The 27,906-nt window shown below is 55.5% G+C and overlaps 3 protein-coding genes across 10 annotated transcripts; 2 read left to right on the top strand and 1 right to left on the bottom strand.

Moving 5' to 3' along the window:
* Positions 1-4,346: 4,346 nt before the first annotated feature.
* Positions 4,347-14,230, bottom strand: C2CD2L (C2CD2 like). Of its 4 annotated transcripts, none has more exons than XM_079788192.1 (14): positions 13,477-14,230; positions 11,417-11,512; positions 10,930-11,049; positions 10,659-10,769; positions 10,424-10,540; positions 9,998-10,109; positions 9,775-9,883; positions 9,035-9,099; positions 8,815-8,942; positions 8,561-8,729; positions 7,528-7,629; positions 7,261-7,397; positions 6,896-7,181; positions 4,347-5,137 (listed from the first exon to the last, which is right to left on the bottom strand). In XM_079788192.1, exons 1-14 carry the CDS (start codon positions 13,828-13,830, stop codon positions 4,926-4,928), a joined length of 2,118 nt encoding a protein of 705 aa, XP_079644318.1. In that variant the 5' UTR covers positions 13,831-14,230; the 3' UTR covers positions 4,347-4,925. The 4 variants fall into 4 exon arrangements, with proteins under 4 accessions (XP_079644318.1, XP_079644320.1, XP_079644319.1 ...); XM_079788194.1 differs by having other exon boundaries at positions 7,528-7,626; XM_079788193.1 differs by having other exon boundaries at positions 7,261-7,394; positions 13,477-14,229.
* A 5,440-nt stretch (positions 14,231-19,670) lies between these two features.
* DPAGT1 (dolichyl-phosphate N-acetylglucosaminephosphotransferase 1) lies at positions 19,671-25,973 on the top strand. 5 transcript variants are annotated; one of them, XM_079787445.1, is made up of 9 exons: positions 19,671-19,985; positions 20,270-20,390; positions 20,633-20,753; positions 21,222-21,368; positions 23,561-23,645; positions 23,992-24,180; positions 24,495-24,582; positions 25,222-25,377; positions 25,453-25,973. In XM_079787445.1, the coding sequence occupies exons 1-9, from the start codon at positions 19,825-19,827 to the stop codon at positions 25,516-25,518; spliced, it is 1,134 nt and encodes a 377-aa protein (XP_079643571.1). In that variant the 5' UTR covers positions 19,671-19,824; the 3' UTR covers positions 25,519-25,973. The 5 variants fall into 5 exon arrangements, with proteins under 5 accessions (XP_079643571.1, XP_079643570.1, XP_079643572.1 ...); XM_079787444.1 differs by having other exon boundaries at positions 20,540-20,753; XM_079787448.1 differs by having other exon boundaries at positions 19,850-19,985; positions 20,359-20,390; positions 20,556-20,753.
* Positions 25,974-26,118: 145 nt separating this feature from the next.
* H2AX (H2A.X variant histone) lies at positions 26,119-27,884 on the top strand. The gene has a single exon (XM_079787450.1). The coding sequence runs from the start codon at positions 26,951-26,953 to the stop codon at positions 27,377-27,379; it is 429 nt and encodes a 142-aa protein (XP_079643576.1). The 5' UTR covers positions 26,119-26,950; the 3' UTR covers positions 27,380-27,884.
* The last annotated feature ends 22 nt before the right edge of the window (positions 27,885-27,906 follow it).

The following is a 27,906-nucleotide window of genomic DNA, read 5'->3' as shown; positions in this document are numbered from 1 at the left end:
GTATTTGTTGTTCATAATTTTTATCTTTACTTTTTTCTTCTTTTTCCTCCTTTTAAATAATACCTTTCAGCATTTCATGTAATACTGGTTTGGTGGTGATGAATTCCTTTAGCTTTTTCTTATCTGTGAAGCTCTTTATCTGCCCTTCAATTCTGAATGATAACTTTGCTGGGTAGAGTAGTCTTGGTTGTAGGTTCTTGCTATTCATCACTTTGAATATTTCTTGCCATTCCCGTCTGGCCTGCATAGTTTCTGTTGAGAAATCAGCTGATAATCGTATGGGTGTTCCCTTGTAAGTAACTAACTGTTTTTCTCTTGCTGCTTGTAAGATTTTCTCTTTGTCTTTTGCCCTTGGCATTTTAATTATGATGTGTCTTGGTGTGGTCCTCTTTGGATTCCTTTTGTTTGGGGTTCTGTGTGCTTCCTGGACTTGTAAGTCTATTTCTTTCATCTGGTGAGGGAAGTTTTCGGTCATTATTTCTTCAAATAGATTTTCAGCGTCTTGCTTTCTCTCTTCTTCTGGCACCCCAAAAATTTGAATGCTGGTATGCTTGAAGTTGTCCCAGAGGCTTATTACACTATCTTCTAATTTCTGAATTCTCTTCTCTTCTTGCTTTTCTGGAGGCGTGTCCTTTGCCTCTTTGTATTCCAAATCATTGACTTGATTCTTGCGTTCCTCTAGTCTGCTGCTGGGTCTCTGTATAATATTTTTTATTTCAGTGTTTGTTTAATTTCTAGTTGGACCTTTTTCATATCCTCGAGGGTCTCATTAAATTTATCGGCTTTTTCCATGAAATTCTTGAAAAACCTTATAACCGTGGTTTTGAACTCTATGTCCAGTCGTTTGTTCTCCTCCATTTCTTTTGTTTGGGATCTGTTTCCTTGCCTCCTCATTTTCATTTTTGCTGCTTCCCTGAGTTGGTAGGGTAGCTTTGTGTCCTATTGTGTCCTATTGGTTCAACGGGTCAGCCTCCCAGTTACATGAGGTGGACGCTCTTGGTGCACCCCTTTGTGGACTGTGTGTACAGCCTTATTGTAGTTAAATCTTTTTTTTTGTCTTTTTTTTTCTTTTTTTAATATATTTTATTGATTTTTTACAGAGAGGAAGAGAGAGGGATAGAGAGCTAGAAACATCGATGAGAGAGAAACATCGATCAGCTGCCTCCTGCACACCCCCCACTGGGGATGTGCCCGCAACCAAGGTACATGCCCTTGACCGGAATCGAACCTGGGACCCTTGAGTCCGCAGGCTGACGCTCTATCCACTGAGCCAAACCAGTTTCGGCTGTAGTTAAGTCTTGATTGTTGTTGGTGTCACTGGGAGGAATTGACCTCCAGGCCAATTGGCTGTGAGGACCCGCTGTGTCTATAACGGAAGAATTGCTGTGCTGGAGACACAGTAGGGCTTTGGCGCTCACTGAGTCTGCCTCTTGAATGTGTCTCTTATGCGAGTGGTTGAAATCTGGTGTCCTCTCACACCGACCACTAGATGCCCTCGTTTCTGGATCTCCAATGGGGTGCAGGTCAGCTACTGTCTGAGGCCACTCAGCAGGAGTTACAGCAAAAACTGCAGTTTTCTCCTCTTTGCTTGAGTGGTTTTGGAGCAGTCTGACTGGAGCTGCAGTTTATTTGGTTAAGCTGCCACAGGGCAGGCCATTTATATGCAAAAGCTGCTGTTTGGAGCCTGGGCGGGTTTGTAGAATGTGCAGGGCGGGTCTCAGGGCGGGGTGGGGTCTCAGGGCGTCACTAGGCTAGGGCGTGGCAAACAGCAATGGCTGCTAGTCTGCCTTTTCTGCCTTTCCTGTTTCCAAGTCCCTGCATCCCGTGCTCCAGCGCAGTAAACACTGATTGCTGGGCGCACCTCTGCAAGAAAGTCACTCCCACTTTCCGACACGATGGCCGAGAGTCCAGCTTCTCCCCCGCGCGTACCCAGAAACTGGATTTCAGAGTGATCAGGAGCTTATCTCTCTGCGGGTTGGAAAAAAAGCCACGCGTCCTGTCACCCGCCACCAGCCCGATTCACGCGCCTCTGTACCTCAGCCCTTCCGCGTTTGTTCTTTCTTTTTCCTTCTTAGTTGTAAATCTACCATTCAGCCAGCTTTCCTGTGGTTCTGGGTGGTAGACACTTTGTCTTTTAGTTGTATTTTTGAAATTGTTGTGCACGGCGGCAGTTTAGTTGTTTAACTTTGCCGCCATCTTGGTTCCTCTCCATTGCAGCATTATTTACAATAGCCAAGATATGGAAGCAACCTAAGTGCCATCAATAGATGATTGGATAAGGATGATGTGATACATGTTTACAATGGAATGTTACTCAGCCATAAAAAAAGAATGAAATCTTACCATTTGCAACAACATACATGAACCTAGAGGGTATTGTGCTGAGTGAAATAAGACAGACAGAGAAAGACAATTACCATATGATTTCACTTATATGTGGAATCAAGAACAAAATAAGCAAACAAAACAGAAAGACAAACTGGTGGTTGTCAGATGGGAGGGGGTTGGAGGACTGCATGAAAAAGGTGAAGGAATTAAGAAGTACAAATGGGTAGCTTAGAGAATCCTATATAATAAAAGCCTAATATACAAACTGTCCCCTCGGGCGGTCATTTACTAGGAGTTCGATTGCTCACTGTGATGTGTGGGGAACATGGTGGGCATCGGCAACACGGTGCTGGCAGTGGGCGGCAGTGAAGGCGCTGCCGGCCCTGATGGTGATGGAGCAGGTGAGTGGGTACCAATCACCCCACAGACAGAGGCAGCAGGGGGCGGGGTGAGCAGGTGGCGCCAGGCCAAGGGGGGTGCCAGGTGGGGCTGCAAGGCTGGGGGCACGAGCTAGGGCCCGATCTCTGCAGGCCACACTGAGGGACCCCACCCATGCATGAATTTTGTGCACCGGGCCTCTAATATAATTATTTATATAAAAGGCTAATAGGGCCCTGACCAGTTTGGCTCAGTGGATAGAGTGTCGGCCTGCGGACTGAAGGGTCCCAGGTTCCATTCCAGTCAAGGGCATGTACCTTGGTTGCGGGCACATCCCCAGTAGGGAGTGTGCAAGAGGCAGCTGATCGATGTTTCTCTCTCATCAATGTTTCTAACTCTCCATCCCTCTCCTTTCCTCTCTGTAAAAAAATCAATAAAATATATATTTTTAGAAAGGCTAATAGGCAGTGTCCCCTTGGAGTTCCACGGGTAGAACAGGAGTTGGATCCCTCACTATGACATGTACTGACCACCAGGGGGCGACGTGGAACATGGCGGGCAACCAGCGGCAGTGGCAGCAGGGCACTGAGGGAACCAGGGAAGGAGGAAGCGGGGAGGCGGGGATGCAAGGAACCTGATCGGCCCTGATCTCTGGCCAGGCCTAGGGACCCTACCTGTGCATGAATTCTGTGCATCGGGCCTCTAGAATTGTAATAACTATGTATAATTCCAGGTGAGTACTAGAATTCTCGGAGGATCACTTCATAAATTATATAAACGTCTAACCACTATGCTATATATCTGAACTGTAACTGAAAATTTTTAAAAAGACTTCCCCCTCCTAATCTGTCTCTTCTAAGACACTAGTTAACCCTTTTTCCTCACTGACTACGTGCCAGGAGAGCACTAAGCACTTTATTCACTTCTCATCTACAACCAAATGATAGTTATCACATTCCCCATTTTACAGATGAGAAAATTGAGGCACTCTGGGTTACATAACTTGTCCAAGGTCACAAAGGCAATTAATGGAACCAGGAGTCAAATCCAGGCAGGCTAGGTCCAGAGTGCATGCTCGGCACTCGGTTATATCCTGGAAGGAACCGCTTGTTCAAGAAAGAGAAATGAGAGAGAGAGAGAGAGAGAGAGAGAGAGAGAGAGAGAGAATTTAAAAAAAAAAGAAAAAGAAAAAATTTTTTTAAGGGAAATGAAGATGCTTATACTAGGAAACTGTCTTTTTTGTCTGAATGACTTTTTGCTACAACTTCACCTTTTAAAGACTCTTGTTCTCCATCCCCTTTCTACATGTCCCTTCCTCCCTGCAGGAAGGAACTTTAAAATATATATATTTTTATTGATTTCAGAGAGGAAGGAGAAGGAGAGAGAGAAACATCAATGATGAGAGGGAATCATGGATCAGCTTCCCCCTGCACGCCCCACACTGGGGATTGAGCAGCAACCGGGCGTGAGCCCTGACTGGGATTCGAACCGCTGAGCACACCGGCTGGGCAGGAAGTTCTTAGCAGACCCAATGTGTGTTCCCCTGGTACCTGGGCCGTCTGGGACCCTCCCACCCCATCAACCCCACAGCCTCACTGCCCCTTCACCTCTCAAAGGATAACCAGTGGTCCAGCTTATAAATTCCAATTGGCTTTAATAAATTAAATTCCAAATCATCATACAGCAATGGCCGTCATCATCTCCACACACCGAGGTGCAGCCCCGCGTGTGCTCCACCGTGACGCAGTCTTCCCACGGAGCCCCTTCGGCCGTCAGTGCGGGGAGGGCCCCCCGGAGGGCCCCCCCCCGCCCCCGGAGCCTCCCGGTGCAGCCGCGGCTCCGGAGGCATCAAGTACAAACCGGCCCCAAAGGGGCGGGCGGACCAGGGGAGACCCTGCCCGTGTCCTCAGCGGTGCGGGGCACAGCAGGGCCTGAGGGCGGGGTGGGGGAGCCCAGCCACGGGGACCCCCCTCCCGAGAAGGGACCGGTCCGAGTCCGGGCCGCACACACTCATAGAAAAGCGAACACAGCGGGAGGGGTGGTCGGCGAGCAGCCTGAGGGGTGGGTGCCGACAGCGGGCACAGCCCTGCGGGGTGCCAGGCGGCGCCCCCCGCACCCCCTGTGTCCTGGCCCCGGGGCCACCTCACCTTCCCCCGCCGCCGGGGCCCTCCCGCCCGCAGGGGTGCGGGGCTGGGCCGGGACCTCCCCCAGCGCGGGCCTCAGAGCTGGGGGCTGGGGCTGCCGTTGGCCTTGGGCTTGGACTTGAAGGAAAAGCGCTTGATGAGGCGGCGGGAGAAGCTGCCCGCCTTCTTGCGGACACTGGGCGAGGCCATGGCGTCCGAGAGGTCATCGTGCGACTGGCTCAGGCCGGCCTCCTTCTGGCGGGGTCTCCGGCGGAAGATGAGCTTCGTGCCGCTGCGCAGGAAACTCACTGCGGGGGAGAGGGCGCTGAGCGGGGGAGAGGGCGGAGGGGGCGGAGGGGGGAGGGGGCTGGAGGGGCTGGAGGGGGCGGAGGGGGCTGGAGGGGCGGAGGGGGGGCGGAGGGGGCGGAGGGGGGAGGGGACTGGAGGGGCTGGAGGGGGCGGAGGGGGCTGGAGGGGCGGAGGGGGGGCGGAGGGGGCGGAGGGGGCTGGAGGGGACTGGAGGGGGCTGGAGGGGCGGAGAGAAGCCAGCATGCCTGGCCAGCCTGGTCACGGTTTCATTCCCCATTACTTGCCCAGGTTGTGAGCTCCATCCCCAGTGTGGGATGTGCAGGAGGCAGCTGATCCACAATTCTCATCATTGATGTTTCTCTCTCTCCCTCTTCCTTCCTCTCTGAGATCAATAAAAATATATTAAAAAAAAAAAAAAAAGACCAAGCATGGAGGGGTCGACCATGCAGAACAGACCAGGCCCTGGGCCTGGAAGCCAGGCTTCCTCAGGGAAGAAAGTGAGACAAAACATGCCCTTGGTCCTGGCTGAGGAGCGAGCGGTGGTGCTGGTGGGAGTCTGTGTGCCCTGCTGACCGCTGGCGGAGGAGAGTGTCAGGGGCCGCTGCTCTGTGCCCACAGACTGACCACCCGGACTCTTCACTATGGAAAGACCAAGGCTGAGCAGAGGGTGTCTCTAAAGAAACGTCCTCATCCCGGTGGCAGTGGCTCAGTGGTTGAGCGTTGACCTATGAACCAGGAGGCCAGGGTTCGATTCCCGGTCAGGGCACACACGAGGGTTGCAAGCTCGATCCCCAGTGCAGGAGGCAGCCGATCAATGATTCTCTCATCATTGATGTTTCTATCTCTCTCTCCCTCTCCCTTCCTCTCTGAAATAAAAAATATTTTTAAAAGAAGAAAAAAAGAAATGTCCTCAGAGGCAGACATGGGAGAACAAAATTGTTTGACACGGACTCATGGACAAAATTCCAGGACGTGAGCAGGAAGGGCTGCGTCCAAGAGGTACATGCAGACGAGCGTCGTGAGGAAGGTCTCACTCAGCAGGCTTTGGGTTTGGGAACTCATTATCCCAAGAAGTGATGCAGGCTGAAGCCAGAGATGGTTAGGTGCAGCGTGGTTGACAGACTCGTTGACAGAGGGATGAAGACGTTGGGGGAAGCCCTTCCTGTTAGAAGTGAGGGGTGCCACAGCCGTCCACAGCTGTCACTGCGCAGGGCCAGCCCCGTCAGCCCGGGAGGACTTCTCACACTCACAGGGAAAGAGTACATAACGCAAGGGAAGAAAGAGCCCTGGCCAGTTTGGCTCAGTGGATAGAGCGTCAGCCTGCGGATTGAAGGGTCCCAGGCACATGCCTGGGTTGCAGACTCGATCCCCAGTGGGGGGCGTGCAGGAGGCAGTCTATCAATGATTCTCTCTCATCACTGATGTTTCTATCTCTCTCTCCTTCTCCCTTCCTCTCTGAAATCAATAAAGAAATATATAAAAATAAAAGAAAGGGAAGGAAGAAAAAAACACACAAGGGAAGGAAGAGACACACTTAGACACGGGAAAAAGGAAATCCGTGGTGAATAAGCCACAGGACCCAGCGCACCCAGCTCCCTCTCCCCTCTCTACCTTAGCTCGCTGAGCCCGGCTGGGCCTCTGGCAGCCCCTGAGGAAGGACACAGCCCATTGGCTTCGGCCTTCACGTCCCTAAGGCTCCAGGAGGACCCAGGTCATGACACTGGGTATCAGAGGAGGGGCTGCCGACCTCGCCCCACCTTTGTGATCCTTGAGGCTGCGGGTCTCCAGGGCACCAGTCGATCCTGTTTCCGACTCAACGTCATCCACAGACGGCCTCTCGGAAATGTCCGAACGTGTGGTCTCATCTGCCTCCTGGACGCTGGTGGGGCTGGAGAGGGCATCCAGGGCTCCTGGGAAGGCGGCGGGGGGGTCCGAGGGCGGGGGAGAGGGGCCGCTGCCGTCTCCGGCACAGTCCTGCGCCAAGGCCTCGAGGGAGGCTGCGTAGCCCAGCGACAGCGCCAGCTCGTCCTGCGCAATGGGCACCTGGCGAGGGGCAGGTTAGGACGGACTGCAGTGACCGTGAGGGCTCCCGGCCCCTCGGCTGCTCTCCCCGAGCTGTTACCTTGGAAACACCTGAGATGATGAGGGTGCTCCGCTTTGTGGGTGTCTTCTTGGCTGCCCGCCCGCTGGGCTCTGTCAGCTGGCGAATGGCTGTCTCCGCCACAGGGTCCAGGCCGTTGGCAAGGTGGCTCTCCCCTGCTGGGCAGACGGCGGACCCGACTCCGCTCCAGCTCCCCTTGGACCAGAACCCCCAGGCCCCAGCCAACATGGTTTTGACTTTGGGGCCCCAGTACCAGCTGACACTCCCACATCCCAGGTCCCCACTCACGGCTGCTGCTGTGGGAGGCGCTGCTGGGGCCGCCGCTCTCACTCAGCACCGTCGTCTTCTCGGTCACCTCCACCTTGGACGGGGAGCGGGAGGGGGAGTCTGCTGGGTGGGGGAGGGTCAGTGAGCTGGGGGGTGTTTGAGAATGGCCCCCGCCCACCCCATCTTTGTTGAGATGTAGGCTTTGGTGACTCAGAGGGCAGGGGTGACTCAGAGATGATGAATCACAGGAGTGATTATGGAGATGCCATGGAGCCCTAGCCGGTTTGGCTCAGTGGATAGAGCGTCGGGCTGTGGACTGAAGGTCCCGGGTTTGATTCCGGTCAAGGGCACATGCCGGGTTTGGGGGCTTGATCCCTAGTGTGGAGTGTGCAGGAGGCAGCCGATCAATGGTTCTCTCTCATCATTGATGTTTCTCTCTCACTCTCCCTCTCCCTTCCTCTCTGAAATCAATAAAAATATATTTAACAACAAAAAAAATAACTCATATTCCTTATTTTAAAAAGAAGAAGAAGAAGAAGCCCTGGGGACAAAGAGGCACACAGGAACTATGGGAATGTGGGGAGATGCCATGAAAATACTGAGGTGCGAGATGGCACATGGGGCCCCTGGACAGAGGGGAATCCCATGGGACCCCGAGAGACGGGAGAAATGTCATGGAGGGCCCTGGGAGCAGAAGAAGCACCATGAGGCCACTGGCATGTGGGAGGGCCCTGCAGGGTACTGGCGGGCGGAGGGTAGAGGGAGGGAAGATGAGGCAGTGGGGCTGGGGAAAGAGGGGAACGGACCGGACCCATGAAAAGACCGGGAACTGAGGGAGGTGCAAGTGCAAGGGTCCCACTGCGGGGTGGGCGGGTCCAGGTTGACGTGAGAGGGACCGTCAGGGAGAGGGAGGGGGAGGGGGAGTCTGGGGAGACGGATCATGAGGAAGATGCGGTGGAGAAGCCGGGTGGTAGGGTTAGAGCTTTATTGCCTTTCCCTGTCCTGCCGCTCAGGGCCCCTGGCTACCGCTGGGCTCCCCGCTCCTCCTTCTTACCTGATTTGCCATCTACAGTGCGAGGCCGGGACTGGACAGTGGTGACCGTGGTGACAATGGTGCCATCAGGCATGATGGTGCGGTCCAGCTCGACCTTCTTGGTAGGTGTGATGCTGGGGCGTGGCGTGGAGGGGGTGGGGTTCCGGGGGGAACCCTCCTCATACTGAAGCTGTCGAGGGGTGGGAGCGCAAAGAGGCCGGCCTCAAAGACCACCCTCTGCTACCTCCTCCCCTCTTCCCCGGGTCGCTCCTCACCTCCACGGCCACGGTGGCTGCGGGTCCCAGGGCTGTGCCGGGCCCCGGGGTGAGTGGGCACACCTGTCTCCGGGACAGTGGTCTGGAAGGGGAGCCCACGGGCAGTGTGGCCTGGCCCAGGAGTTCGGCTGGGGAAGGGCAGCACCATGAGCTGGGCCCATGGTCAGGCTCCACTCAGCACCTGCCCCCCACCGGGTGCTCCTTCCCGCCTCCTACTCACCGTCTCCGCAGTGGCTGCTCCTCAGCACCCTGAGGACCAGCTCCCGGCTCTGGGGGCCCAGATCCCTGCAGCCAGGAGAAGCAGGGGCAGGGAGCGGGAGGTTAGCAAAGGGAATCCACCCTCGAACTGATCTCAGGCCAGAGGCAGACAGTGATGCACATAAATAAGATGGTCCGAGTGCTCCCCTCAGACTCATCCCTGCCCTCCAAGGCCTTCCTCTTCCCTGGAGACTAGGAGAGGCCCGAGTGGAGGCCATACTCCTCAGCGGGGCATGCAGGCCCCTCTGCCCCTGCCCCACTCCGCCTTCCAGTCGCTCTCTGTCACACCACCATCTTTCCTTTGCTCACGCGCTTCCCTCGGCTGAGAACAGCCTGTTGAAACCCTCCTGGTACTCAAAGGTGTGGTTTAAATATCGCCTCCGCCAGGAAGCCTGCTCTGACCCTCACTCCCCTCCAGGAATTACTCTCCCCCAGGAGGCGCTCCTGTGCACTTGCTGTAAACCGCGAGGAGACCACTGATTCCGTGCTCTTTACATACATCTGTCTCTGCCTCGACACCGAAACCACGCCGAGGCGGGCACTGTATCTTGGTCACATCTGTACCCAGGACCTAGCTGGGGCCTGGCCTAAGGGGCACACAGCAAGGTTCAGTGACAACAGAGCTGGCTCCTGCCAGGCTGTGCTGGAAGGGAGGACTCAGTCTGCCCGGGGAGCGGGGAGGGGGCGGGGGGGGATCCTTACAGGGCCAGGTCCTCCGTCCACTCCACCTCGGGACCCGCCCTCGCGGACTTGGTCCACGTCTGCTGCATGGGGTTGTCGAGCTCGGCCATGCAGCGCAGGTCCCCAGTGCCTGGGGGAGACAGAAATGTGATGCGCAGATCAAAGACGGGAAGCCACTGAGGAAAACAGAGGCCAAGTGCCTGCAAGCATAACCCGCAGCCCCCTAGCCACAGGGAGCGCTCACCTTCCAGTTCATTCCCCAGGTGTGAGGCTCGAAGCTGCCGGAGGAGTAACCGGGTGGGTCTGGGGCTGGCTGGCTGGGCCTGGGACAGCGTGAGGGGCTTCTCACTGGGCACCTAAGTACAGAAGGAGGTCAGAAGGGAATTCCAACATAGTACCCTGGAGACACTGCCTGCAAACAATTAGCTTCTTTTAAAAAATATGTTCTTACTGATTTTTGGAGAGAAAGGAAGGGAGAGGGAGAGGGAGAGAGAGAGAGAAACATCAATCAGCTCCCTCCTGCAAGCCCCCTATTGAGGATCGAGCCCAAAACCCGGCATGTGCCCTGACCAGGAATGGAACCTGTGACTTTTTGGTGCATGGGATGATTCTCAACCAACTGAGCCACACCGGTCAGGGCACAAACTATTTGTTCTCAGTGCCTACTCACCAGCCCGCCAGGGGCAGAGCACGCCCTGAGGTTGACCATCATGGCTGGCTGGGTGCTGACGATGGCATCCTCTATCAGCTCCTCAATCGTGGAGACCTCCACTTGCTCCTCACCTCTCTGCAGGGAGAAGAGAACAGAGACAGGGGCGGGGGGGGGGGGGCAGCTCGGCCTCCCCCTCCCTGCTCTGCCTCTTCCTGCCCCCCCCACCCCTAGCCCCCCAGCCCTGCTCCCTTACCTCTCTGGCCTGCAGCTTGGGACGCACTGTCAGGCTGAGATCTGGGCGATTCCTGAAGGCCCAGGACACAAGGAGCCCCTCGCCAGGGATTTCCTTTAGGTTAATTTCCAACTGGGACAGGGACAAAGAGACTGAGATGACTTGCCTACTCCTCCAATTATTCCCACTCCCCAGGACCCCCCCCCCCCAATCCCCTCAGAAAGGAGCCCAGCTGAAAAGGCGGAGGCAATTGAACCACCTGCTGCCCAACTCCATTTCCCACCCCCTCCACCTGTGTTGGTGGCAGTGTCAGAGTGATGTGGTAGGTCTCCATGGAGACGGCAGCGGGGGACTGTTGGGTCACAGAAACTGGGAACATCACCTCCTCAGCAGAGAGCTGACAATGCAGCACCTGGGACAGGCAAGGCATGGAGGTTAGGCATGGAGGAAGGATGCGCCATCCTGCTTTGCCCTGCTCTGTGATGGATCAGTAGACCCTCCCCACTTCAGTTGTCCTTGAGACTTTACTGTTTGGGGGCCACAAGACCATAAAAGAATCATAGAAAAGCCAAAGACTCTTCTCCCCAGAAAAATGCAGATATGAACACATGTACTGCATGTTGCATGTCACTTTAGTGAGATCCTCAGACCTCCTGAAGCCAATCTTTGGATCTCTTCGTCATTCATCAACCTCAGGTTAAGAGCCCTTGGACTAAAGGGAACTCTTGGAATCAGCCCCCTCTGAGACCCTAAAGAAACCTTGCCCAGCAGACCCTTACCATGGTGTTCTCTGATTGGTCTACACAGGTCACATGACCAATGCTGGCTCTGGGGAAGAGTTGGGGCACCTCCTCAAAGGCGATCTGGATGGAGCTCTGAGGGAGTAATGTGGACACAGGATCAGGTCTTTGGAGCTGCCTCTGCAGGGCGAGCCTGCTCAGTTGCTGACGGGACCTGGCACTGCTGAGGCCGCAGCCGCAGGCTGGCTTCTGACCCCTCTTTGGCTCAGGACTTTCAAATAGGATGTGTTGTCCTCCAAACCCACCTCTCCAGGGGCCTGCAGCTGCCAGGGAGAAGTGGGGAGCTAGCCCATCGCGGAGACCAGGTCACCTTGAGCAGAGGCCCTAGATTTTTCCTGGAATACCAGGAGCCTCCCTCTTCTCCCCCCAACTTCCTCTTCATCCTCCAACCTCCACCCAAAGGAAAAGGGATGCACAGAAAAGTAATAAAGTTGTAGGTTGCCACCTATATATGATAGCTGGGCAGAGAGAGACACGACTGAGCTAAGGGCAAAACAGTAAGGCCCACTTATTCAAGGCAAGAGCTGGAGAAATGAGGCCACGCCTTCTTCCAGATAAATAGGACGTGGATGCACAAGAGTATGATTCTCTCCGTACTCCTGGAGAGGAAGACAGCTCGGCGTGGCCTTGGGGAACTTTACCAGAGGGACTGGGAAGAAAAGCCAGCTCAAAGTGCTCCAGGGTCCAGAGGCTGGCTAATCCCTCCCGCAGACAGCAGGGTGGTGTTAGGGAGCAAAAAGCTGCTTAGCTTAGGTCTTGAAAGAGCTTCCTAATTCTTTCACTGCAGTGAGGCAACCTGCTGCAGCCCTGTCTGGAGAGCAGGGAGGGAAGGAGAATTGGGCGGCCCAGACGGACTGACAGCTCTTCCTTGGGCCTTGGGATGGGAGGAAACAAATCCACGGGGCTCATCAGCCGGCCGAACCCAGGGAAGCCAATGCCTGGCTCCTGCAGTTGTCACGTCTGGAGGCCAGGCCCAAGGAGATGGGGAGATGGATGCTTGGAACCCCAATCTCCCTACTCCCAGCTAGAGAGGCCAATGTCCAGCTGAGTCAGCTGCCCTGGGGAGTCACTCCTGACCAAGGGACAAGGTGCAGGGAATGCCGGGTGGAGGTGTGAGTTCAAGACTGACTGAAAGATGGCATTTGGATTTCTGCCAGCCATCTGGGCAGGAGACAGGGCAACTTCTCGTGTGGCCACTTCTGTGTGTAGGCATCTGGGGAGTTAGTAAAGTCCTCCCAGGAGTGGTGGTGGAGAACACTGAGTGAGGGGCCTGATGGAGGCGAGAGCAAGGAGATTCCTGGGCCAGGGTGGGCAGGAGCCCGAGAGAGGGAGACCTCGACCTCCCACCCCACCTCTCAGTCTCAAGAGAGCTTCCTGCCCCACCTCCTGGGAAGTGCGATGGGAGGAAGTAGACTAGGCTAGTTGGTGACAGGCTCGGCTCATCTGGGGAAGAGTGTGGATTGTCTATCTGCTCTCCACCTAAACACCTTCGCTCAACACATCAGCAAGGAAACAGCAGAGTTAGAGGCAGCAGCGGATTACCGAGGGGCGGGGGAGGGTAAAGCAGGCTCCTTTGGAATATGCCTGATCGCATCAGGGACTTGGCACCCGAAATGTTAACTGGTGTGGAGGCAGGAGAACCAGGCAAATTCCTTGGGAGGTGTACTACCTGTCTCCCTCCTACTCTCGCAGCGTCCCTCAGCCCCGCCCCCCCTCCCCGCACCCCAACGCAACCCGCACACAGACTGGGCGGAAGTGCTCTGGGCTCAGGGATTAGCGTTGCTATGAGAACAGCAGTTTGGACCCGGGTTGGGAGCCAGGGTATCCCGACCACAGAACACTGAATTGGGGACCCAGCCGGCTTTCTACCACCTCCAGCCTCACCTGCACCCTTTTCTCTGACCCCAAAGTGGAAGAGAGGCCACGGGGCTCCCCCGTTGATCCCCACCCCCATCCGGCCCTCCGGGCAGCGGCGAGCCGTCCCTCCCTGGGAAGGAAAGGCTGAGCGAGGGAACCCCTGGGTGTCCCGTCAGACTCACCCCGGCCCGGCAGGCCTGCTCGTTGAGCGCTCGCACCCACGCCCGCTGCCAGTTCTCCCGGAAAGACTTGAAGGCGAACAGGGACGCCAGGAGGCCCCGGACGCCGGGCTCCCCCGGGGCGCCGGTCGGAGCGGCCCGCAGCCTCAGCAGCGAGCGCCACACTCCCAGCTCCCGCAGGGGCCCCCCGGGCTCGGCCGCTGGAGCGGGTCCCGGGCTCCGGTCCCCGGGCGCCCCCCGCCGCCACCAGCCGCGCGCGGACTGCAGCAGCCAGCCGAGCACCGTGAGCAGCGAGGCGGCGAACAGGACCAGCAGGGCCGCCCAGCCGGCGTCCCGCAGGGCCCGGCCCGGCTCCATGCTCCGCGCGGGCTGCGCTCCCGGTCCCGCTCCGGCTCAGCCGCTGCCCCGGGGGAGCATGGCCCGGGCGGTCGGGGGCGGGCGGCTCCCCCGGGGCTGGGCGCGCGGGCTCGGGCGCTCTGCGGGGCGGGCGCCGGGAAGGTGGGTGCACGGAGAGCAATCAGGGGGGCCCTGGGGCCGCCGCGCCGGGTCCCTCTCCGCGGTCGGTCGCCCCTCGGTCCTGCAGTCCCGCTCGGGTTAGTCGTCGACCGCGCCGGGCTCCTCGCACCGCCCAGGCGCGAGCCCCCCGGGCCCGCCGGGTCGGCTGCAGGAACGCGGGGCTCCGGCCGCTCCGCGGGGCTACCGGGGGTTGCGTGCGGGGCTGACACTGACAACACCGCACGCCCCGCCCCCACCGCCTTAAAGGGGCCGCACCCCGCGGGGCGGGGCTTGGGGCGCTGCCACTGGGGAGTCGCGCGGGAGGGCGAGGCGCTGCGGAGGTGGTTCCGGGGTTGAAAATAGGCGGGCTCTTGGACCGCCCGCCCCATCCTGAACCCGGGGTGCTCCTGCTGCCCGAGCTCCCCGGGAGTGGCTGCACTCAGCTGGGAAGCTGCTCCGCTCTCCCCTCTGCTGCTCACATTTCTGTCCTTTGGCGCCTGTGGTTAAGGAGGTGACTCTCATGGACAGCGTTTCCCTTCTCCCAGCACCCCCAGGCTCTGCAGCTCCTTTTTAAAAAATATTTTTATTGATTTTAGAATGGAAGGGAAAGGGAGAGATAGAAACATCAATGATGAGAGAGAATCATCAATGGGCTGCTGCCTGCACGCCCCACACTGGGGATCCAGCTTGTGTCCTGACAGGATGGAATCGTGACCTCCTGGATCACAGGTTGATGCTCAACCCCTGAGCCACACGGGCTGGGCGGCTCAGCAGCTTCTTGGCTCCCATTTCCTGGCTGAAGTTAGGCCCGGGTCTGCAGGCGGAGTGCCCTCCCAGATAGCAGTGCCTGGCCGAGGTGCAGCTGATACTGACCAGGGAGAGAGCGGAACCCCAACCTGGTCGAGGTTGGGATAGACCATGGGACATTATGCCCCCTCTACCATTCCCACCCCACTTCGCCTTGGAGCGACGACACAGGAGCACCCTACTAACCTCCCTGCTGCTGGGGGCTTGTCCAGGTGCTATTTCCCAAGCCTGGGACTGCTTGCTTTTAAAAAAATAATATATTTCCATCGTCACAGCTCCTGCCTAAGGAGCATGTGTGGAGGGAGTGGTAGGGAGCTGGTGGGGTAGCACTGGACTACCAGTAGATTTGGCTAGAGGACCCTGCCCTCCAAGTATCTAATATCCCATTAAGCACCCCAAAATTGTGTTATAGGTACACCTTTCCTAGATTTAAGAGAGTGGATTACATTTCTATAGGACAAGAGTTTGTCATTGCTTTCTGGAGGAAGGGGAAGGAAAATGCTACAAAAGGATTCAAAGAATCTCCTTCCCCAAAAGGCCCTTCTCCACATACACATTGCAAGAACTTTGGCATCCAGTGCCTTCCTTAGAGGCTCAACAGTGAAAGTATTAAATCTCTCTCTCTCTCTCAAACCCAGTTGGTTGTCTGAGAAATGAGTACCTGGAAGCAAGCAATGCTTTAAAAATGTGTGTGTGTGTGTGTGTGTGTTTATCATGTTTATCGCTTTTTAGAGAGAGGAAGGGAGAGGGAGAGGGAGATAGCAACACTGATGAGAGAGAAACAGCATCGATCGGCAGCCTCCTGCACGCCCTCTTTGGGAATCAAGCCCATGACCGGGCCTGTGCCCTGACGGAATCGAACCTTGATCTCTTGGTTCCTAGGTCGACGCTCAGCCGGGCTAAGCAATGCTCTTTACTTTAAAGTATAGAACTCCAGAGTGAGACAGAAGCTGGCAGGTCAGCACCAAGGTGCCTGGGCCAGAGCAGGTGGTGGGTGGTGGGTGGTGGGGGCACCGCTGGTTTCACTGCTCCCTCCTGTGGCCCTGCCCATGCATCATCATTGAACACCAAAAGCAATGGCAGATTCCCACTGTGGGTTTCCAGCTTGAGGCGAGGAGCCCACGTGAGATGAAAGGAGGAGCCGGAAGCTGGGGTGCAGGAGGAAGCTGTCGGTGGGCAGAGCAGCCAGGCTAGGGGAGCAGGTTCCACGTGCAAAGTTTCACTCTGAGGACCCTCTTCCCCCGAGAGCCCTTCTTCAGGAGCCGAGGGCCTCCCAGGGGCCTCGCTCCCCTGAGATCTTGGACTTACTGCCTCAACTCTGCCCCTGAGCCCTGGCTTCTCTGCTGCCAGGTGCTGCTTAGCAATTCAACCTCCTGTCTCCCTAAGCAGTGCTCCCACGCTTCCTTTCCCTGTGGCTTAGACCTGCAGCACTCATTTCATTGTCTTATGGTCTAGCTGGCTATTTATTTGTATGCTTTTCCCACGCACCAGGAAGCTGCTTACGAGTAGAGCTATGGCCCTAACTGGTGTGTCTCAGTGGATAGAGCGTCGGCCTGCGGACTGAAGGGTCCCAGGTTCGATTCCGGTCAAGGGCATGTACCTTGGTTGCGGGCACATCCCCAGTGCAGAGTGTGCAAGAGGCAGCTGATCGATGTTTCTCTCTCATCGATGTTTCTAACTCTCTATCCTTCTCCCTTCCTCTCTGTAAAAAATCAATAAAATATATATATTTTTAAAAAGAGTAGAGCCCTGCCCCAGCTGGTTTTGCTCAGTGGATAGAGCATCAGTCTGAGGACTGAAGGATTCGATTCCAGGCAAGGGCACATGCCCAGATGCTGGCTCAATTTCCAGTGTGGGGCGTGCAGGAGACAACCGATCAATGATTCTCTCTCCTCATTGATGTTTCTATCTCTCTCCCTCTCCCTTCCTCTCTGAAATCAATAAAAATATATATATATATTTTAAAAAGAGTAGAGCCCTGTCTTACTCTTCTCTCTTCCCTCATATTCAACCAAGTTGCTTTCCGATGCTGAAAGGAGGGAAAAAACTAAAAACTGTATTGATATCACTTTGTGTCCCTATAGTACTTAAGAGTTTTCCATTCACATAGTAGAGATTAGTCAATCCTTTGTAATTTTTAGAAGTCTAACAAAAAATATTACAATATACATGTAAACACTAAAAATTTCTACACTGTTTCCATCTTTTGAAAATTCATTCATGTCATCCTAGTGGAATGGGAGATCTGTTACCTTTTAGGTAACAGTTTCTGAAAAACTGATAGGGGGGTGGGAAGCAGGAAGAAAAGCAAAAACAGTCACCCAGCTGCCTGGAGCCATAGGTCTGGTGCTGCCAGGGTCCGAGCCCCCACTCTCCACGCTGTCTTGTGGGCTTCCCGGTGCGCTGAGACAGTTCGAGGACAAGCTGCCAGGCACTCAGGCTGAGTAGTGCCTGGCCTTGTGCCCTGGGAGGCACCCAGGACGCCCTCGCAGAGATACTCTTCTCAGACATTGTCTGCTCAGCTCAGGAAGCCACTGAAGTGTTGACAGCTCACCTCATCTGTGAGGCCCGGGATGAGCTCTCAGGCAAATGCTTTGAACTCTTGCCAGGAAAGGCCTGACATTTCAAGTGTGGCCAAGTGATGTGTTTGATTCTTCTCATTAGTCTGATAATCAACTGGGCATTTACCAACTCGGGAACAAAAATATTCAGATTATATGACAAGTACTCACGTAACTATGTTCTGATGGGAACACGTGTCCTGGACGATGAATCTCTAAGTGTCTTGTCTTTGAACGTCTCCCCACCCTCTTCCAGTCAGAGGAACAGGGAGCCACAGCCTGCTCCTGGTGAGATAGCTGTGCTGCCTCCAGGGGCTCCCGGGCAGCCCCTCCGTCCCACCTGCTCCCGCCTCGTCCTTTCCCTGTTTGGAAGACTCTTCCAATCTTGCCACTCACTGAAAACTTTGGAGATGCTATTCTTCCTCGAGGTCCTATCACCTCCCTTGATTACAACTAAATGTGCTTCTCTTGCCTGTACCTCTTTCAGACCCAGGCTCATTATGCGTGCCGATGCCTTGTATACAGATGCCTGTGTATCCTTAGTCCTGTGGACCAGAAAACTCTTGGGAGTTTCCAGTCAGGTACAGATGCACATGTGTGTATATGCGCGCGCGCCAACACACACACACACACACACACACACACAGGAAAACAATACCAGTGGGATAATAAGTACTGAAAATTTGATGAAATTCTATCATGTAAATTACCGGGATTACTTCATGTGTATAAAGTATACTTTGTAAATAGATGGTTTTTCGTAGTTTAATTAGAGCCACCTTTAAGTAGAAGAGACATTTCACACCGGGTTTTGAAAGACAGGGGGACTATCTTTGGCCAAAATGTCCACCTGACCCTATTCCTCAAGCACGTCATGTTCCAAAGAATGGACGAAGGGCCAGGATACTGGAGTCGTCTTCCCAAACTCCCTGGAGGTGATTTCCTCTCGAGGAATAGAAGCCATTTGCCACCTAAGAGCCTGTGGGTGGATGAAAGAGAATGAAGATGCTGGTGGTAAACTGCCATTTGCAAGGAAACAGGTGTCAAGCCACAGGCACAGGAACCTGGAGGGAGGACCAGAGTTCCCAGGAAGCCCCGTGTGAGTCTGGCTCTCCTGCTTCCTCAGCTCTCTCCAATGCTTTAGCCTCACCTCCTAGGTTTAGTAGCTTGGCAAAAGCAGTGATCCCGCCAGGACCAAGGAAAAGCCAGGCCCAGCGGCATGGCTCAGGGGTTGAGCTTGAGCTATGAACACGGTTTGATTAAGGGCACATGCCCGGGGTTGTGGGCTCCATCCCCAGTGTGGGGTGTGCAGGAAGCAGCCGATCAATGGTTCTCATCATTGATGTGTTTCTCCCTTTCCTCTCCTCCCTGAAATCAATATATATATTATACACACACACACACACTGAGTGGCCAGATTATTATGATCTCTGATATATAGCCCAGTGCATGGGTGGGGTCTGGCCAGCCTGGCCAGGGGGAGGGAACATGGGCTGTTGGCTGGCCTGCCTGCTGGTCGAACTCCTGGTCGAGGGGACAATTTGCATATTAGCCGTTTATTATATAGGATAGACACTGAGTGGCCAGATTATGATGATCTCTGGATAATGAAAAAGAAGTCAAGAACCAGGTTAAATGCAAGATTCGAGGGCATTCCCAGCCCCTTCAGTGGGGAAGTGCGGGTTGAAGCTAAGGGGGGGGGGGGGGGGAAGAATGGGCTTAAGGAAAAGAGCAAGGAGGAGGGCAAGAAAAACACTGACTAGGAGGGGCTTTTCAAGTGCCTCTGCTTCAGGATGTACATCATCTTCCAAACTGGAGCTGCGTTTCCAGGAACCGAGCTGTACTGACCTTGGCTTCCGACTACATCGGGGCAGGTTTTCCGCTCCCCATCCGCCTCCCTCCTGCCTTCCCCCTTGCGTCCTGGGACGGAGTCAACGCGGGGCACTGGCCCTTTAAACGTGACGGGCAGAGGCCAGGAGGTAAAACCGACGTGGGACTCGGAGTAAGTGGCGCAGACACGTGGCCGAGGGTCGCTCGTCTTGTTTCCGGAAGGGAGTTTCTCCGCTGTGGGCTGTACACCTTAGTGATGGGAACGTGTCTGCCTTTGCCGTTCGCTGCTTTGCCAATCCCCACGCGAGGACTCCCTTCCGGACTAACGGGAGTAGTTGAGAATAACGGGTCCCGCTCTGCCCAGAGTAAAGATGGCCGCCCGCCTCCAGCCGCCGCTGTGGCTCGCGCACGGCTCCGCCCGGCGGGGTAGCGGCCGTCAGTGGTTTAAAGTAGTTCCGTCCCGCGCTTCCGCCACGTTAAAAACGGCCGCCCCGCCTCCAGCGGAAACGGCGGCGAGGGATGCCGGGGCGGAGCTGAGGCTACGGAGGCTCGGGCGTCCGAGGGCGGCTGAGTCCGAGCGGGAGGGTTCGGCTCGGGCCGGAGTGGGGACCCCCGCCTCGGGGCGCAGGCTGGCGGCGAAGCGGCCCCGGCGGTCGCCATGCGGGCCTTCCTGGAGCTGCCCATGCCGCTGCTGGTGAACTTGATCGGCTCGCTGCTGGGGTTCGCGGCCACAGTCACCCTCATCCCAGCCTTTCGCGGCCACTTCATCGCCGCGCGCCTGTGCGGGAAGGACCTCAACAAACCCGGCCGGGAGCTGATGTGAGCGGCGGCGCGCGTCCCGGGCGGGGCCGGGGCCGGGGCGGGGGCGGGGGCGGGCCCGGCTGCGGCCGGGACGGGGGTGTCGGGCCGAGCACGGAGGCGCGGCCGGCAGCTCCCCGGAGGTGAAGGACAGAACTGGCCATCACTGGGCAGGGGAGGGGCTCTCGGTGTGCCGGGGACTCCAGCAGCGCCCCCCCCCCCCCCCCCCCGCGTTACTGTCAGGCTGGCACTAGTGAGTGACCACGCCCCTCTCTGCCCCTCCACCCCCCGCTGCTGGGCCACAGCCCGGAGTCCCAGGGAGTGATCAGCGGCGCTGTTTTCCTGATCCTTCTCTTCTGCTTCATCCCTGTCCCTTTCCTGAACTGCTTTGTAGAGGAGCAGTGTAAAGCCTTCCCCCACCATGAAGTAAGTGGGTTGGTGGGGGCGGTTGCCTGGGGCGGGGGCGGGGGTCCCTGAGATTTGGAGTTATTTGGGTTTGGGGAGAGGGGCTATCTATTCTTGAAAGGAATGAAGTAGGGGTAGGGTTGAGCCGTGACTTGCCCAGCCTCCCCCAGTTTGTGGCCCTGATAGGCGCGCTTCTTGCCATCTGCTGCATGATTTTCCTGGGCTTCGCGGATGATGTCCTGAACCTGCGCTGGCGCCATAAGTTGCTGCTGCCCACAGCTGCCTCACTACCTCTCCTCATGGTCTATTTCACCAACTTTGGCAACACGACCATTGTGGTACCCAAGCCCTTTCGTCCGATTCTTGGCCTGCATTTGGACTTGGGTGAGTAGCCCGCCACTGCTGCTCCTATGTCCCCTACTGCAGGGCACCCTGACCCGTAAGAGACCAGAAGAGCGTCCTTCCTGGTGCCCCACATCCTCCTCCGTGTCCCTGCTCTGGCTCTGTCTTCTCAGATCCTCTCTGCCGGCCCTTCATCCTGTCCTCATTCTATACTTTTTGTTGTTACTCCTCACCCGAGAACATTTTCCCATTGGTTTTTAGAGAGAGTGGAAGGGAGAGGGAAAGACAGAGAGAAATATCGAGTGATGTGAGAGAAACACATCGATTGGTTGCCTCCTGCACGCGCCTGACCAGGGCCGGGGCCAAGGAGGAGCCTGCAACCAAGGCCCGTACCCTTGACCGGAATTGAACCCAGGACCCATCAGTCCACAGGCCTATGCTCTATCCACTGAGCTGACCAGGGCCCTCATTCTATACTTGGCACTACTTTTCTGCTGTCCTCTCCCCCAGGGATCCTGTACTATGTCTACATGGGGCTGCTGGCAGTGTTCTGCACCAACGCCATCAACATCCTCGCGGGGATCAATGGCCTGGAGGCTGGTCAGTCACTAGTCATCTCAGCTTCCATCATTGTCTTCAACCTGGTAGAGCTGGAAGGTAAGCGGGACTGGGGCAGAGGGAGAGAAGACTGAGTGTTAAGAGAATTAGTTGCCTGATATCTGGCTTTGGGGAATTTGGAAAAAAAGCAATATGTTAATAATTATAAAATATAAGAGCTCTGGCTGGTTAGCTCAGTTGGTTAGAGCATTGTCCCGATACACCAAGGTTGTGGGTTTGATTCCCAGGACACATACAAAAATCAACCACTGAATGCACAAATCAATGGTACAACAAATCAATATTTCTCTCCCTCCATCTAAAAATCAATAAAAAGCCGAGACCGGTTTGGCTCCGTGGATAGAGCGTCGGCCTGCGGACTGAGGGGTCCCAGGTTCGATCCGGTCAGGGGCATGTACATTGGTTGCAGGCACATCCCCGGTGGGGGGTGTGCGGTAGGCAGCTGGTTGATGTTTCTCTCTCATCGATGTTTCTAGCTCTCTATCCCTCTCCCTTCCTCTCTGTGAAAAATCAATAAAATATATTTTTAAAAATCAATAAAAATATGCCCAGCCAGTGTGGCTCAGTGGTTGAGCATTAACCCATGAACCAGTTCACAGTTCGATTCTGGTCAAGGGCACATGCCTGGGTTGTGGGCTGAGTCCCCAGTAGGAGGTGTGCAGTAGGCAGCTAATCAATGATTCTCTCTCATCATTGATGTTTCTATTTCTCTCCCCTCCTCTCTGAAATCAATAAAAATATAATAAATAAATATAGAAGATAAGGGAAGGTAATTTACTTTGCAAATAACTAGATTTATTAAATGTGAGAAAAGTAGTAGCCTTGTCATTTATAGCTAGATTGGCACTAATAGGTGGGCTGTGGTCTTCTCTTATTGAACATAAACAACTTCACAGAACCTCCCAGTCACTCTGTGACCATGAGAATAAGACAAAAACCAGACCCTCCATAACTACGTGTGAGCATAGACAAAACCACAAGAACATTGGGAACCCCACCCAGTGACCAAGACCCCCTCTTCTGGCTGACATGAGTGATTGCTGCTTCTTTCTAACTCAGCTCCTTCTACTTAGATAAAAACTAAGATGCTCATAGACTTACTCCTACTGACAGCACCCAGACCTGTGCAAAACTCTGCCTCCTTGCATCTTCCTCAGAATTACTTCCTGCAAAGCAAACAGTCACGGATTGATGCCCAGTCAGAGGCACACACCTGGGCTGCAGTTTTGATCCCCAGCCCCTGTGGGGGGTGTGCAGGAGGCTAACGATTGATGTGCCTCTCACATCGATGTTTCTCTCTCTTTTTCCCACCACCCTCCCTTCCACTCTCTAAAAAAATCAATGGAAAAAATATCCTCAGGTGAGGATTAAAACAAAAAAGCTAAGCACTTCTAAAACATCTAAACTTTAGCCAAAACCGGTTTGGCTCAGTGGATAGAGCGTCGGTCTGCAGACTAAAGGGTCCCAGGTTCGATTCCGGTCAAGGGCATGTACATTGCTTTCGGGCACATCCCCGGTAGGAGGTGTGCAAGAGGCAGCTGATCGATGTTTCTCTCTCATCGATGTTTCTAGCTCTCTATCCCTCTCCCTTCCTCTCTGTAAAAAATCAATAAAATATATTAAAAAAAAAACATTTAAACTTTATAAAAGCTCTGTGTGACAGGTGTTAATAACTGTATTTTACAGATGTGGAAACTGAGGCTTAGAGAAGTTAAATTTGTCATGACCAAGGTTACAGTTAGGAGTAAAGCTTGTATTCAAACCTAGGTGTGAACGGTCTAAATCAATTTCAGGCAATAACTAGTTTAGAAAGGGCTTGTGAAGGAGCTGGAATGTTAAAAATTGCCTGAGTGACATAAAAGGGGTAGTGAGTTCTTTTTTTTTTTTCTTTTAAATATTTTTTAAAATTGATTTCAGTGAGAGGAATGGAGAGGGAGAGAGAGATAGAAACATCAATGATGAGACAATCATCAATTGGCTGCCTCCTGCACGCCCCCCACAGGGGATCGAGCCCATACCCCCAGCACGTGTCCTGACAGGAATCGAACCATGACCTCCTGGTTCATGGGTCTTTAACCCCCTGAGCCACACTGGCCGGGCAGTAGTGAGTTCTTGAATGTGACTTGGGAGAGGTAGACAATAAAGCTTGGGACATAACTTAGAAACAGACAAAGACAGGGCATGCAGAGGAGTGGCGCTCACTCTTTCCGTCTTTCCCCCTGCTTCTAAAGGTGATTGTCGAGATGACCATGTCTTTTCCCTCTACTTCATGATCCCCTTTTTTTTCACCACCTTGGGATTGCTCTATCACAACTGGTAAGTAGGGCTATAGATGGGGGACAACTGTTTTAACATGTAGCATGGATGGCCCTGATCACGACCCACCTCCTAATGGAGAGGCTAAGTCTGCACACTTGTATTGAGTGTTTTCTGGGTCTTCCGTTGGTCGTATTCTTAATTGCTTTCTAACTTGCAGTGGCTGGGTCCGAGTGCTGTGGAGCCCCAGGAATAGATGAGTTCAGGGCCTTGGGTCTGGAATGTTGCTGGGAGAGCTGGATGGAGTCTGAGTCAGAACTGGGGCCAGGGCTAGCCCAGCGCCCAGGGTGAGAGGAAAGACTGATAGCGCCTTTTGCCGCTGGCTCAGATCCTCTCCCCCACACAGGTACCCATCACGGGTGTTTGTGGGAGATACCTTCTGTTACTTTGCTGGCATGACCTTTGCCGTGGTGGGCATCTTGGGACACTTCAGCAAGACCATGCTGCTCTTCTTCATGCCCCAGGTGTTCAACTTTCTCTACTCCCTGCCTCAGCTCCTGCACGTCATCCCCTGCCCTCGCCACCGTGTGCCCAGGTAGTTTCTTTGGGGCTTGAAAGGGACATCAGGGCCTTTCGCTTGGGTGCATAAAAGCAGCCTTGCATTTGCTGTGGGAAGGCAGTGGGCCCGAGGAAGGGCTGAGTGTCCCCTGTGGGTAGCATTTTATAAATGAGAGCGCATTTACTTACGTAGCCTCATTCAATGATCACAGCAGTTCTGATCACATAGTGAGTAAGCAGCAGAGCCAGAGAGATCTCAAGTTGTTTGACTCCACATTCAGGACCCTTCCTATTAAATAACCACACTCTAACTAAGTAAGGCCCAGTACATAAAGCTCTCTTCCCCTGCAGGCTTAATACCAACACAGGCAAACTGGAGATGAGCTATTCCAAGTTCAAGACCAAGAGCCTGTCTTTCTTGGGCACCTTTATTCTAAAGGTAACAGGGGCCCTGGCTGGTGTGGCTCAGTTGGTTGAGTGCCATCCTGTGCACCTAAGGTCGCCAGTTTGATTCCAGGTCAGGGCATATGCCCAGGTTGTGGTTTCGATCCCCAGTTGGGGTTTGTGCAAAAGGCAGCTGATCGATGTTTCTCTCTTTCCTCTCCCTTCCTCTTTCTCTAAAATCAATTTAAAAAAACCCACACACATGCCCTAGCCAGTTTGGCTCAGTGGATAGAGCATCGGCCTGCGGACCAAAGGTCCCGAGTTTGATTCCGGTCAAGGGCACAAACCTCAGTTGCAGGCTCCTCCCCGGCCCAGGCCCTGGTCTGGGCACATGCAGGAGGCAGTCAATCGATTTGTCTCTCTCACATCGATGTTTCCCTCTCACATTGATGTTCCTGTCTTTCCCTCTCTCTTCCACTCTCAACATCCATCGGAAAAAAAAAATCACCAAAAACCCACACACATAATTAAAGGGAACAGGAACGAGGAGGTCAGGCTTTAGGCCACCATCCTGAATCCAGGGAGTGGGGAACCCAGGCCTGCCTTCCACCCCAGGGGCGGTGGAAGCACTCAGCAGGTCCCCATTAGATAAGCACAGGGATTCGCTGAGTTCTCTCCACCTTGGCCCTTCCAGGGAGCGGAGAGTCTGCAGCTGGTGACAGTGCGCCAGAGTGAGGATGAGGATGGTGCCTTCACGGAGTGTAACAACATGACCCTCATCAACCTGCTCCTTAAAGTCTTTGGGCCCATGCATGAGAGGAACCTCACCCTGCTGCTGCTGCTGCTACAGGTGTGGCTGGGGACGGGCCCGCACCTCCCTGCCTCCCTTTCCATGCCTCTCACTGCAGCTCACTGTTCCTTGCAGGTCCTGGGCAGTGCTGTCACCTTCTCCATTCGGTACCAGCTTGTCCGGCTCTTCTATGATGTCTGAGCTCCCTGATCACTGCCTTCACGTCACAGTCTCCAGGGCTCCCGACTCAGGCCAAGGACTCAGGCCAAGCTCGTTCTAGACCAAGACTGCCTCTCAGCCCAGGTCCCCCCCCTTCCTCCCCAACTTTTCCTTTCCCCTGTGATGATTGACATGCTGGGCCTTTCCTGCCCTCCAGTGACTATTGATTGGACTTTCCTATAGTTTTCTTCAACTTGCCACTCTCCCCATCCGTCTGTCTTTTCAGCCCCCTGAGGTGGGGACATGCGGCTGTTAGGGTTTCCACAGCGCCGACCTTCAAGGAATAGGCTGGGCCTGGGGCAGAGCCCTGGCTCGTGATAGGAACACAGGCTCGGAGAAGACTTCACATTAGACTAAATTAAGGGTTCTAATTAGTAAAAGAAGTCGGGGGTGCAGGTGCTCCCAGTGGTAACAATAAAGTGATGTTTTTTCCTTGTCCTGCAGGCGTGTTTCCTCCTGGGCATCTTAGGGTAGATGGGGAGGGTTGGTGGGGGCCCTTCCTCTAAGAAGATGCCTCTCTCTCCGCCCATCCGCCCTCCCCTCCTCCGCCCCCAGGACCCCAGGCCCCGCCTAGCAAGATTGTGAGCAGAAAGAACGGAGACCCGCAGAGCCTGTTGAATAAACATGGAAATCCTGGTATTTCAGGTAGCAGGAAGGGCCATAGATTGGAGTGATCTGCTCTCGGGTGTGGGACCGGAACTTCGACTGGCTCTCATTTCCTTTTTCACTCCCTTCGCTGTACAGGAGGGAGAAGGGAGTGACCAGACCGGAAGGGGTGGCGGGGACTTCTGTTTCTTAAAACATTTTTATTGATTTCAGAGAGGAAAGGAGAGGAAGAGAGAGAAACATTAATGATGAGAGAATCATTGATTGGCTGCCTCCTGCACGCCCCCCACTGGGGATGGAGCCCGGGACCCTTCAGTTCACTGGCCGACGCTCTATTCACTGAGCCGAACCAGCCAGGGCAAGAGCTCTCCCTTTTGAAAGGCGCAGCTCCACACACTTCCCCACGGTTCTCCAGACGGATTCAGACGCCACCCTCTTTGGCTTCCGGTTTGAGTCGCCACGTAGCGTTTGAATCTCGCGCGCTCCCCGCGGATTGGCTGCGAGAGGAAGCGGGGCTGGCTGCGCGCCGTGCTCCTCGCCGTTTTCCCCGGGCAAAAGGTTTTCAAATTCGACCAATCGGCTGTCGCGCTCCCTCAGCCGAGACGGGTCACCGAGGCTTAACTGCAACCAACCAGAGACGCTATCAGAGAAAAGAGCCAATCAGGAGGGCGCGGAGGCGGGCCCTGGAGGTTTATAAGGGCGGATCCCCGGCCGCGCGTGGCAGCTTTTAGACTGCGTCGGGCGGCTTCCTTTCGTTGCCCGCTTTCCGCGTCACATCGCCGCTCCTCGCTCCTCCGCTTCGCGCAACATGTCGGGCCGCGGTAAGACCGGCGGCAAGGCCCGCGCCAAAGCCAAGTCGCGGTCGTCGCGCGCCGGCCTGCAGTTCCCCGTGGGCCGCGTCCACCGGCTGCTGCGGAAGGGCCACTACGCCGAGCGGGTCGGGGCCGGGGCGCCCGTGTACCTGGCGGCCGTGCTGGAGTACCTGACGGCCGAGATCCTGGAGCTGGCGGGCAACGCGGCCCGCGACAACAAGAAGACGCGCATCATCCCGCGCCACCTGCAGCTGGCCATCCGCAACGACGAGGAGCTCAACAAGCTGCTGGGCGGCGTGACCATCGCGCAGGGCGGCGTGCTGCCCAACATCCAGGCCGTGCTGCTGCCCAAGAAGACGAGCGCAGCCGTGGGCCCCAAGGCGCCGGCGGGCAAGAAGGCCACGCAGGCCTCCCAGGAGTACTGAGGCCCGCCGCCGCCCGCCACCACAAAGGCCCTTTTAAGGGCCACCACCGCCTCGCGGGAAGAGCTGAGCCGCCGTCGCCCCCGCCCCGCCGTCCCCCCACCCCCGGCGCTGACCCGGCCGCCCTGCCCTTGGAGCGGCCGACGGGCCGCGGCCCTTACGCAGCGCCGGCCGCGGCCTGGGAGGTGCGCGCTTCGGGCCGCCTCGGCCTGGGCTGTGGAGTCCTCCCGGCTCTGCCGGCGGAGGCTCGGACCCTTACGTGTGCGCGGCCATCCCCTTGGCTGCCAGGCCCCAGGCCTTTCCCATCCGCTCCCCATCGGCCTCCTGGGCCCGTGCGGGGCTGCCCGGACGGACTGGGACGTGCACGTCTCCCCGGACCCGGCGCGGGCGGGCCTCACCTCGTCCCGCGACAGACACCAGCACCGTCCGGGGCCCCCACCCGGGCCCAGCCTCGTTGGTTTCCGAACGGAATTTAGCAGCTAACCCATCCAAGAGCAGGTACTGGGAAGTTTCAGATGGACTAGTTTTGT

Source organism: Cnephaeus nilssonii (genome assembly GCF_951640355.1).
Source record: "Cnephaeus nilssonii genome assembly, chromosome: 13".
In the NCBI taxonomy this organism is placed as follows: Eukaryota; Metazoa; Chordata; class Mammalia; order Chiroptera; family Vespertilionidae; genus Cnephaeus; species Cnephaeus nilssonii.
This window is presented reverse-complemented; position numbering and strand designations above follow the sequence as displayed.

What these genes read in the sequence shown, in the direction of transcription:
- C2CD2L (XM_079788192.1), bottom strand. Translation starts at nt 13,830, where the DNA reads ATGGAGCCGGGCCGGGCCCTGCGGGACGCCGGCTGGGCGGCCCTGCTG. An exon ending in AGCAGGCCTGCCGGGCCGGG is followed by an intron (nt 11,513 to 13,476) that starts GTGAGTCTGACG and finishes TTACTCCCTCAG; the next exon opens with AGCTCCATCCAGATCGCCTT. An exon ending in CAGCCTCAAGGATCACAAAG is followed by an intron (nt 5,138 to 6,895) that starts GTGGGGCGAGGT and finishes TCTCCCCCGCAG; the next exon opens with TGAGTTTCCTGCGCAGCGGC.
- DPAGT1 (XM_079787444.1), top strand. Translation starts at nt 19,825, where the DNA reads ATGCGGGCCTTCCTGGAGCTGCCCATGCCGCTGCTGGTGAACTTGATC. An exon ending in AAACCCGGCCGGGAGCTGAT is followed by an intron (nt 19,986 to 20,269) that starts GTGAGCGGCGGC and finishes GCTGGGCCACAG; the next exon opens with CCCGGAGTCCCAGGGAGTGA. An exon ending in TGGGCACCTTTATTCTAAAG is followed by an intron (nt 24,583 to 25,221) that starts GTAACAGGGGCC and finishes TGGCCCTTCCAG; the next exon opens with GGAGCGGAGAGTCTGCAGCT.
- H2AX (XM_079787450.1), top strand. Translation starts at nt 26,951, where the DNA reads ATGTCGGGCCGCGGTAAGACCGGCGGCAAGGCCCGCGCCAAAGCCAAG.